The sequence below is a fragment of the Eurypyga helias genome, unplaced genomic scaffold (assembly GCF_000690775.1).
Source record: "Eurypyga helias isolate BGI_N326 unplaced genomic scaffold, ASM69077v1 scaffold40869, whole genome shotgun sequence".
In the NCBI taxonomy this organism is placed as follows: domain Eukaryota; kingdom Metazoa; phylum Chordata; class Aves; order Eurypygiformes; family Eurypygidae; genus Eurypyga; species Eurypyga helias.
Window position 1 is genome coordinate 3,638 of NW_010270825.1, and position 11,638 is coordinate 15,275.

Sequence of the window (11,638 nt, forward strand, 5' to 3'; positions counted from 1 at the left end):
AAAACACAGAGCCTTTGGGCATCCAACTACAGTTACGACAGTACTTGAGAGAGAACTGCCACACAGCTTGATAAAATACGACTGGAAGTAATTTGAGTTTATGAATGTTGTATCTCAAGTATGTGATTACATCTGAACCCTGGATCGGGTACCCAGATTGCATACTGCGATACTGGTGATTTAGTAATGCTTTCTTCTTGTTCACAAGCAGAAATTCCATAAAATGAAAATACTTCCTGAGTAATTAGGCCAAAAGCCAGCACTCAAGCACTATTGTGAGATGGAAAATACTGAGAGACAGTCATCACAACTGAAATGCAGAATACAAATACCATTCAATACACCTAATGGAGTATGGAATAAATTTCAAAACTATTTAATTAGACTACTAATAAATTTCAGTTTTCAGCTACTGAAACAAGTCTCTGGACTAAAGGAAAAACAATATTTTGCCACTCTTTAGCATGAACTTTAGCACTGAAGAATATAACTTACCCACAGGAGGCCTAAGCCTCTCCAGGTACTGCTTATCTTCGAGACTGTACGCAGTGGAGATCACTTTAGCCCCCCTGTGTTGTGCTAGCTGAATAGCTATTGTGCCGAATGGCTGCAGGGAAAAAAAAGGTAGATGAATTTATTTACAGCAACAATTTGAAGCAGTTCAAGAAAGACTGTATTGTAAAGGACATTCAGTAGAAGCCAGGAGAGTATCCAGAAATGAACTTACTCCTTCAATAAAACACATCTGAAGAGAATTTGAACAGTTACAGATGTGCTTCTGTTTCAAGTGAGGCAAAAAACCCCTTTTCATTGAGTAGGAAGCTCTGCACAAACTTTTTAGGAGTTAACTAGTCCCCCTCTTCAACAAAATAGCTCAGGTTCTACTTGAAGTAATGCAAGTACCGTAACTGCAACTTGCAGCTTCGGGCTTGGGTGCTGAAGGAACAATGCAAGTACCGTAACTGCAACTGCAACTTGTAGCTTCGGGCTTGGGTGCTGAAGGAAGAAGGAGTCCCACCAAGGAAAAAACCCAGCCACATTTAGGTTAACGAATCTTGGCTGAGGCAAGCTCCACATCTTCATTAGCAATTAAGATTGCAGTAATGCAAATGAAACTATTTATATCTAAGAGAAGTTAAAAAGCTGTGGTGGGAAAGGAATAAAAAATTAAGGCGCTTTCCTCCAGTTATGCCTGAGGGCTTAGGGTACAACTATGTCAAACAACAGAAAAGAACTACCTCTTCACTACCCACACAACATGTAAAGGACTGTATTCTTGGCTCCGTGTCTTATGTGGGAGGGACTTCCCCATTACTCCATGAAGTCATGGGCATTGCCAGGAGTAAAACAGAAGGCTTGGTAAGTTTAGTCCTTTGTAAGAAATCCAATCCTTCTGGTGATAAGATGGTTATTTATGGCAGAGGTAACCTTTCTGTTCCAACATTGTTATTATTGCACAGTTGTTACCTACACTCGCTCCATCCATGACAAGGACAGTTTTTCCAGGAGAGACTTGGGAAAGGTAGTGTAAAGCTGTGTATGCTCGGACACCATCACGAACAGTCCCGGCCGCTTCAACCCAACAGACTTTTTCTGGTTTACGAACTAATTTTGGTGAAAAACAAACAAACAAACAAACCATATGGGGTGAAAAAAACCCCGGCAGGTTCCTGACATTTCACTCAGAATTATTTTTCATACCATCCATTTCTAAAACATGAAAAAGTTATACAAGTCAAATCATCTACAGGTGTAATTGTGATCTGTTTCTCAAAGGCCATATTCCGATGTTGTGGTTCATGGCAGTGTTCGGTCAGCTACATGGAGTCCAAGTGGAATAGGCAGTGGTTATTCCAAGAATAATCAGTTTGCTTCTGCAGCACTCTTGTGAGCAAGTACAAATGCAAGTGCAAATACAAGTACAGTATTTAAACTGGAAAAAATAAAGAGAGACCCACTTCCTTCCATCACCTCCTGACAGAAATGATCTGAGGAGGCATCTTCTCCTTTTCACAGAGATAATTCTGACACAGAGAACATACAGTGCAAGTTCCAACCCATCGGTTAGAATCTTCTCCTTCGTAATTCATTGGTATAAATAGCTTCTGAGGTTATAACACATTTTAAGAGAGATAAAGATCATGATAATATTATTTGTCATCTCAGGGTTTTTTTTTTTGTCTCTACAAGACAATTTTTCCCATTCTACCCACACGCTTAAAAGCCTGGGGAGGTAACGTTAATGAAGTACTCTGTTAACTAGAAATTGCAAGTTCAAACACCATTTTTCATGCAAGCAATTTACATGATTTAGCAGAGACCTTGACACTAAGCTAGAAAAATCACAGCCCAGCTGAGAGTCTAGCACAGAACCAAACAAAGTAAGCGCAGTCCCCTTGAGGCACACTAGAAAGGAAGACGACTGGAGAAGTTTGGTCTGCCCCTTTAAACATAAGAGTTGCCAGTTTAGCCTGAGTTGGGAAAGCTATAAAACAACATAAGCAATGGGATCACCTGGAATCATTTATCAGTGTGCTGGAAAAGAATTCTAGGGATCATCTCCAGCATCATCACTTTGTGCACCAGTTCATACTACTTAGCACAAAGTAAGCTACTGAAGGTTAATTCAAAGTCAGAAATATCTTCTGCCTCCAGCTGCTGCCAACAGCGACAAGGCAGCACAGACGTCTAGACTTCATTTTGCTTGATTTGTACTTTTAAGTGCTAGAAAGAATAAGCCTTATTTTTACCTCCATGAGTCTGTGACTTATTTTGCAAAAACTGTCATAGGTAGTCAGAAAGATTTCATCTTCAAACAAGTCAACATAAATAATACTTGCTTACCTATCATATATATTAAAAACACAAGCAGAGGATATTTTACACAATAAAAGTAGGGATTTGGTTTTGGTATAAACCAATTTGAAGGAATCCTCTTATAACTACACAGGTTGAACTCATGGACAGCCACAGAAACACACTACAAACTAATTTTAGCAAAAGAGCAGCTTGCTCAACGTAACACAACAACTTCTGGGAGAAGCAGAGAGATTCCCAAATTTAATATTCTACATATTAAAGCACTTCATGTCCAGAAAGGGAGAACTGGAAACGCACAATAATTGAAAAGAAGGTCTTAATACTAGGTTTTTCCTGATCCTCATCCCATGAAAATTCCTTTCTCCAGCCTCTAGTATGCTAACTTTATCTCATCTGTTAGTCCAGTCACGAGTGATACTCTTGGATTTAGTCAAAGTGAGGCAAAAAGCAAACTTCTCATTTAATTTTGTGACATATGAAGAAAGAGTAGAAAGACAATGACGCAAAGAGGGAAGTTAGAAGAGGGGGGAAAAAAAGAGCCAGCTTTTGTGGTTTAGGCAAAACATTAACCCATTAAATGATAACAGCAAAGAAAAAGCCCTTGAGAGTACAGAGCATTCAAAGCTTCTATGAACATGTGGAGTAGACACAATGTCTGAATGTTGTTATACAAAACAAATTTGCCCAGAGGTCCAAGTTAATTAGGTCCCTATTAGAAAAGCTAAACTGAAGTCTAAAGATGCAGTAAATGTAAATATTAGCAAAATACATGAACTACATACCCAAATAATGCTCATGAACCAGAACGACTTCACAAAGACCAGACTCTTCAGAATCCAGAGGCAAAATTCCTGAAAAAAATAATTGAACATAGACCTTGAATTTCAGACAAGGATAGGTTATAACCAAGCCAAGCTATTAATAAAATCCTTAGTCCTGCTTTGGTTAGTGGTTCAGCTGCCCTCCTGTCAGGTTTACGATGGGTTAAGAAAACTTGGCAACAGCCTGTACTCTCTATGGGCACAGTGCACATGATGGGTCCAAGGGTGCTCCCAAAAGCCTTTTGGGGTTGGGGAGAGAAAGAATGGGGACACCACTGAGTGCTTTTAGCTACTGGCATGCCTCATTTTTGTCAGGTTATGTCTGAACTCACTGCACATTGCTCTCACTCTGATGAGTGCTCCTGTTTCTACTCTGGGCCATGGCTAATCTAGAAGGAAGCTGAGCTCTCAGGCTGCAGATGAGCACAGAACAAGCTACACTACAGATACCTCTACTCCTCCATCCTTATGCCTGTATGTGTGCTGTTAGCAAAGGGACAGAAAGAAGCAGAGGCAGAACCAACAAGAATGCGTGAGTGTAAGTTTTAAAAACATGGAATAGAGAAGAGAATTGAAGGGAAAAAAAAGCCCCTAACAACACCCATGGAAGACAGAGAAAGCAAATGGAGAGCATGCAGAAGAAAAAAAAAAATCTTGATCGCTACAGTGCTTTTTTCCACCAAAGGAGGTTCATGACCAGTAGGTTCTGGCATCCGATCAGTCTTCTGAATACATGTACCCTCTTTCCTCAGTAAACCAGTAAAACATCTTGTACCCCATTTAGACCAAAGCAAGGGCTCTGGCTTAAAGTCCTCAGCAAATTTGGCTGCTATTTAGCAGTCTTTCACAATTCCCATTAAAAAACAAAACAAAACAAAACCCAAACTGTGACCCTACAGTGCCTGTATACATCTTCAGATCTCTCAAGGGTTTATCTGAGGAATAGTAACAAAAAGTCCAAAGTAGCCATCTACAGCTGCTAGAGTACAATTAGGAAATAATGCAAGAAGGGCAAGATTCTCAGAATAGAGCACCCTTTCTTGCAACATCACTACCAATTCTGTCTTACTTCCATAACTTAAGTCACCTGCTAATTCTTCAATTTAGCATATGAAACAAGCATATAGAAAGAATGTCCCTAACAATGTGTCTTTATCCTAAAGCATCGTTCAGTTTTTGATGATGAATACAGTATCACATCTCAAATGTTAAGAAAACTATTCTTATAGTACACTAAAAAGAACCTTGGCTCCTAAGCCAGTTTGCATTCTAATACCTTACTACAGCAAAAGCAAAACACAGAATGAATAATCCATGAAGACATTCCTTTTCTTGACAAACGCAGAAGTTAGGAACGAGTCACGTTGTCTTCTAACACTCAAGACAGCCTCCAAGGAGTCATTATACACTGCCATCAGCTCACATTGATTTCAGGGTCTCTAAAGCCATTCACAAAACCACGATCCTTGTACTGAGGGAAAGACATATGGCATCTTAAAGAACCGAGACTAGTAATAAGCCTCGTAATGCTTACAGAAGCTCCAGCACGAAGCATAGGCCTTTGTTTTATGTACGCTGTACTCCTCAAGCTTTTGACACAGGTACCAAACTAGATTTTTCAACTTCATTGTCAGAAATACTCCACGTAGCGTAGGGCTTTCGCTCATTGATTATTTATGCGTTCAGTAACGGGGCGTATGGAAGAACTGCCCCGCAAACTGGCAGTACCAGTAAATCTAAGCAGGTACCTTTATATGTAGGTTCACGTCTCCAACTATCTGCGGCCAATTTGACCCTCAGAATATTTTTCCCTGCACTTATTTTAATGAGGAACATGGCATAGCTGATCGCTAACAGATTCTGAGCACAACAAATAAGACAGACTGTAACTTTAGTAAGATTTTAGGAACAATTAATGATTTAACACACCAAGTACTTCCAGTGAGCACAGTACTATTCTTACATGAAAAAGAGAGTAGATTCATAAATAAGGACCCTATTACCATATTATTACTGTTAAACTCAGTCTTTTTTGGTAAAATTCAAGTAGAAATATTTATTTCTTCTAGGGCTTATTTATTTTAGGGCTAAAAATATTTAATGCTGTTTTTTTCATCTTCCTGTTCCATACATGTAGTTCTGACATTTTTGTACCTGCCTTTGCAAACATTCAGTATTCAAGAATAAAAAACATCTCAGACAAAATATCTGATTCTTTCATGCCCCAAGTACAGATTCCATTCCCTTTATATTTGCTTTACCTTGAAGTAGCTCAGCTCATTCACAGAGTAGAAGGGGTTGGAAGGGACCTCTAGAGATCTTCTAGTCCAACCCCCTGCCAGAGCAGGATCACCTAGAGTAGATTCAAACTAATTATTCTAGACTTGAATTAACTAGAAGGGAATCGATTCCTAATTCACAAGAATAACTCCAACCCTCCTACAGCCACTTAAACCTCTCAGGTCCACTGATGTATTTTCAGAGGTGGGTTATATTTCCCCTAACTACTTACTGACACTGTATTCCTTCAGCTACAACAGAAGGTGACTGAAACACAAACACTACCTTAAAATACTCAACAGATGCAGCATATGTCAGTAAGATATTTAACCAAATGAGCAATACTATTCACAATAATGATACTATTCATAGTTCAAAGATAATTCATATGCCACAAGACCAGAAAATGTCTGGCCATAACTGTTCTACTTTATTAAACAAAGCAAAGCCACCTCTGTATCCCATAAAATGGAATATTAATTCCCAACTGTTAGAATTACACCTTTTGTGGTGAATAATAATCACACATTTTATTCCATTAGATTTAAGCTAATGACATGAAAGGTCTGCTAAAGTTTTATTAGAAAAGCTCCAAAAAAAGAAAAAGAAAAGAAAATTATTAGAAAAGAAAAGCTCCAAACACTTTCCAAGTGATTTTTGTCCTGGAAGTCTGTTTTACACACAAACAAAAAAAGTACAGTGATTACCACTCGCCTTTCTGATGGGTTTCTTTGACAATAACGTCATGAAGCATGGACTCCTTGTGGTTAAATTAAGGGGGAAACAAGAACTCTAACAAGCAGTAAAAATGAAGATTTTTGAAAACAAGCAGCTTGCATCAGTGTTTCTGATTTAAAAATGTGACACCTGAGTACTTGCACCGCTTTTGGCAACTCAAAGTCCAGTAGAACTGGTGAACCTTATTGCACATTTGAGTTTGGACCACTCTTAATTTCTTAATTCAGACAGGAATTGACATAACTTAGAAGAAACTGAACAGTCTTCAGTATGTGTGAACAAGTGTGTCATCACCAGCAGTTAAAAGTGTTTGTATCATCCTCAAGAAGGCAGGAAATACAAGCAAGCCTAGATTTTGTATCATCCACAGGAATCAGAAGATATTCATTGCATCAGGATGGTGTTATAAATACAAATAACAGTGTAATGTAGTCAGATGGTTACCTTCAGAACACTCACTCCATGTGGCTAATTGGACCCCAGTGTATATTCTTAAAGATTCCGTGATTGCAGTCGAACTCTGACAGATTACATTAGCTGGGACCTGAACTTGCTTTCTTATAACCAAGACACTTCACTGAGAGAACACTTTTAGAATACAATTCCCATTTATAAGAGTTTGTTCATATGACACTGGTTGAACCTTTTAAAATAAATGTCTAATTGTAGCTTTAGCAATGACTGTAACCTCAGCTGTTCATCACAAAAGAATTACTAATTGTGTAAGTTCATAAGGCGAACAAGCATTAACTTACCCACCACTTCATCATCCGGCCGAAAAAAGGTCACCTTTCTTCCAACTCATGAAGAATATATGAAAAGGAGGAAAGAAGGTAAAAAGATAAACATTTATAGCTGAAATTGAACTTGCAATTGAGAGCACTGTTTATCACCAGCTCACAAAACTAAAAATATACCCTGCTACTGAAAACAATTTTTCCTAGTAAATGTGCACATAGCAAATCCAAATGTTTAATTCTGTAAACTTTGACACCCCATAAACAAACAGTTACATGCAAGTACACGCACGTGTGTGTGTCTGAAAGATCTAGGCTTTAAACTACACATCAAAGGTGGATGTGCCAGTGAAATGTTGCCAAAATTCCTGAATGCCATTTTGTCTTTGCTATTCCAACAAATAATTTTTACAAATAAATTAAAGATTGTTATAGCACCTGCAGGTAACATCTTACAATCTCAGTATATTGTGGAGCTTGAGATCCTTAAGGAGGCAGGGAAGGTGTGCAGTATGCTTGCTACCCTGGACTTCTATGCCCAAAGAAGCTGTGGATGCCCCATCCCTGGAAGTGTTCAAGGCCAGGCTGGATGAGGCTTTGAGCAACCTGGTCTAGTGGAAGGTGTCCCTGCCCATGGCAGGGGGGTTGGAACTAGATGGTCTTTAAGGTCCTTTCCAACCCAAACCATCCTGTGATTCTAAGATATTCTACTTAGAAAGCTGTTGTGCATTTTTTTAAACTCTCAACAGCTATGCAGGAATTTCAATTCACTTCCTTTTTTCACTTTCATTTCAATATCACTACTGACTTAAGGAAAGCCTCATTAAGAAAGCAAATAGTTCCTACTATTAAAGGTGTACCATGCAAAAAGTAGTTTTGTTCTAGGTTAGCAGACCTTAATTCTTGTTCCACACCTTCACAAGACAATTACAGCAACTTACCTTCCAGTACAACTCCAGAAATTTCTCGACCAACAGGTAGAAGCTCCTTCTCAAGTTTCATTTCTGACAGGAGCTAAATGAAAATAATGGTTACAACATTCTTAGTAAGGCTCAAAATCTGCATATTTATTATAATCTTACAGTGTTTGATATTCCCAGTAGGAAAGTTGGGCCACTACCAAAATGTTATCTGGGGGAAAAAGTACACACATTCCTCACTTAATATTAAAAACTTTGCAGTGGTTTTCTGTATTTAAACTTAGAAGAATATAAAACAAATAAAAACAGTTACTAACCGGCAAGCCAAACTGGGACTTAACATCAGTATGCAGAGGATGATGAAAGGATTTACTGTAACAGAACTCAGAAATGACAACTGATCTTTCTCCATAAATTTAGAACAAAGTTACAGGTGCTTTTTATTTAACAAAATATGCAAGGATACCACATCAATCCTGTGCCCTCTTTCTCAGCAGTAAAGCATATCCTCAGATGGCATAAATGGAATTGTGCCAATTACCAGCTAAGGCCCTGACTTAGATCTTCAACAGAAACTGTAAACACCTCTACCTTTTGGGGAAAAAAAAAAAAAAAAAAAAGGCAAATACCTTTGTATCTATCCAGCTCAGTGCACACGCTCTAACTTGTACTTTCACATCATTGTCTCTTGTAGGAGGAAGGTTTTCCTAGGACAAATTTACAGACGTTACATTATACAATGCAACATGATTGTGCTAGTAGGATCCTCTTAAGCTCTTGAAAGCATTTAATTAGCCAAGTTGAGTCCTGGATTGCTGCCTCCACACAGCTGTTGAAGAGCTACCTCAGGTACTGGAGGCAACATCATGCATTTCCATGTTATACTGTACCCTGCAGTGTAGATGTCTGCTGAACTGAAAGTGAAATATTTACCAGAAAGCCATGAGAACTTTGTTTCTACTTCTGAAGTTAAGATACATTGTTAAGTGTTTAAGCTTTCTTTGATTTTTCTTTTAAACTCTTCCCAAGAAACAGCTGTTGCTTTTCTCCTAGGCTTAGCAACATGAACTTCTGTTTGAGGAATACTGAGCTGAACTTTTTCTTACCCCAGCTGAGTTAAACACATGCTGTTCCTTTAAAATTGCAAGGCATTTTGCCAGCCATAATGACCTCCTGCTCCTCAAACAAACCAAAGTGGGTTCTCAGTCTTTGTTCCACAAACCAGAAAAGCCATTAAACTATTGAACTATACAAATACTGCATCTCTGGTTTAAAAAAAGAAAAAAAAAAGTTAGAATCTAGGGGACTTAGGTAATTTATGTGAATCTAAGATGATATTGTCTTTTGGAAGTATCCTTTCGGTATGCATAGCTCAATGAACCTAAGTACTGCTACAAGGCACATAATTGCTTTTCTTTATAAAAAAATAAAAATCTTAAGAACAAAGAGAGACGATGAAATGTTTGTGCTGTTAACTGATTCCTGCCTTTATAATTTAACTATGTCATTATTAGGAACTGACCAAGCACCATATAAGGGAGGTTTGCTACGGAAATTCATCATCATCCACCTTCTCTTCTATCAAGGTCTCATTAGCCAACTATCTTTCTTTCTCCTCACTTTTTTCACTATTTATTTCTATTTAAGATAAGGACTCTATAATGCTGGTCATTACACAGACACCTGCAGAATCAGTTCCTGTCTGAAGAGATTTAAACAGGCAAGTAGGCAGACAAAGTCTCTGCGCTGAGTGCAGTTTCAGGATCTGCTTTAGCTTACCTAAGACAGTACCAGAGCTGTCTGGCTCACTAGTTTCCAGCATCTACATATTCCCATCCCCTCCTTTGTGCTGGAAGTGGCAATCATGGTGCCATCAGAATGATGTGAACTAACTTGTAAGAAATTACTAGCTTTCACCTGGGTAAGTAAGCTGATCCATCTCACCTTGACTCCTAAGAAGAAAACAAAAATGTGCTGCTGAAAGGTGAAAAAACCTTTTCAGCAAAAGCACAATATCACAATCAGTTAAAGTAGATCTAAGACTAATCCATGAATATGCACTTTGGTTGTATCAAAATCACACATCTCATTGCAGCCTTCTCTTCAGGCAATTAATTAGTTGTGCTTCACTACTGGCATATTGCAGCTGCTCAAGCAAGATTCTTACCAGGACCACATTGTTTCATTTGGATACATGGCTCATGGGTCTATGTAGGTATCTATATTACCCAGGTATACAAAGGTATCTATGCTAATTTACTCTGTAACTAGAAGAGATTTAAGAACTCAGGTTCACATCCTTAAAACCACGTAAGCATTTTTATACTGTTCAGACACCGATACTGCATCCTGTTTTATCCTTATACCATCAGCACATGTGTATGTACTTATCCAATTAATGTTTGCATCAAACTGACAAAGAGTCTGTAGCACAGTATTTTCAACTAAATTTGACAGGAAAATAGTTATCTTCTTGTTGTTACTTTTTGCTGTAGCAAAATAGGTAGCTAGACAAAGGAAACCTATCAATGCCTCTGAGAAAAAGGTTGCACTGTGATCTCAATCCTCCCTAAGAGCAAAGAAGGCACAAGAAGAAAGAACATTAACAGCAGGAACACTCCAAACATGATAAATTTCTCAAGCTATATTTCCACTTTTTCAGTGACCACAAAATCCAACCAGGAGATGTGAAATCCATGTAAAGACAGGTTTCATTTGTTATGCCTGCAAAATTTGTTTTTTAAAATACGGACACCAAAACTGCACAGAGAAATCTAGCACCAGTCTTGCCAAGTACTGCATGACAACAGCAAGATATACGTCCCCTTCTTCCATTTACCTGCCTGTGTACGCAAGGATTAAACCAGCTCTTTTTAAGTCTACAGAAGAGCTGTGTGCTTCAATTCCCTTGTGGCATTCAGCCACACTCTCTTCTTCGACTGAATGATTAATAGTGCTATTATGACCGGAACTCACCCTTTCCTGGAAGACAAACGTCATTTCCTCTCCAGACGAATTCTGCTGACAATACAAGGCCTTCATAGTGACCTGAAAAAAGGACACAGAGACCAAACTGTAATACATGCAGTAACTATGCAGTAAGCAAGTAATTACAGCTTTGCATTACTTTTTAAGCAGAAGAGTGGTTGTTTGCAAGCAACAAAGGGCCTATAAGTCCTTTCCACACCGAAGTTCTAAAACACATCAACAAATAAGGCAAGATATGGTGTTTGCTACAAGAGGTTACATCAATTATTGTTGACCATAATACAGCAAATATTAGGGACTGAGGACGTACAGCAAAAGGCAGTAAATGATGCAC

General features: G+C 38.4%; 1 protein-coding gene across 1 annotated transcript; it reads right to left on the bottom strand.

The window, feature by feature from the left end:
- Positions 1-453: 453 nt before the first annotated feature.
- LOC104503396 (quinone oxidoreductase-like protein 1) lies at positions 454-11,358 on the bottom strand (the record flags this gene model as incomplete). The annotated part of the gene is made up of 7 exons (XM_010158596.1): positions 11,293-11,358; positions 8,946-9,023; positions 8,338-8,410; positions 7,415-7,459; positions 3,603-3,671; positions 1,472-1,605; positions 454-607 (listed from the first exon to the last, which is right to left on the bottom strand). Coding segments are annotated over exons 1-7 (619 nt in total), but the record flags the coding sequence as incomplete, so codon positions are not given.
- Between the last annotated feature and the right edge of the window lie 280 nt (positions 11,359-11,638).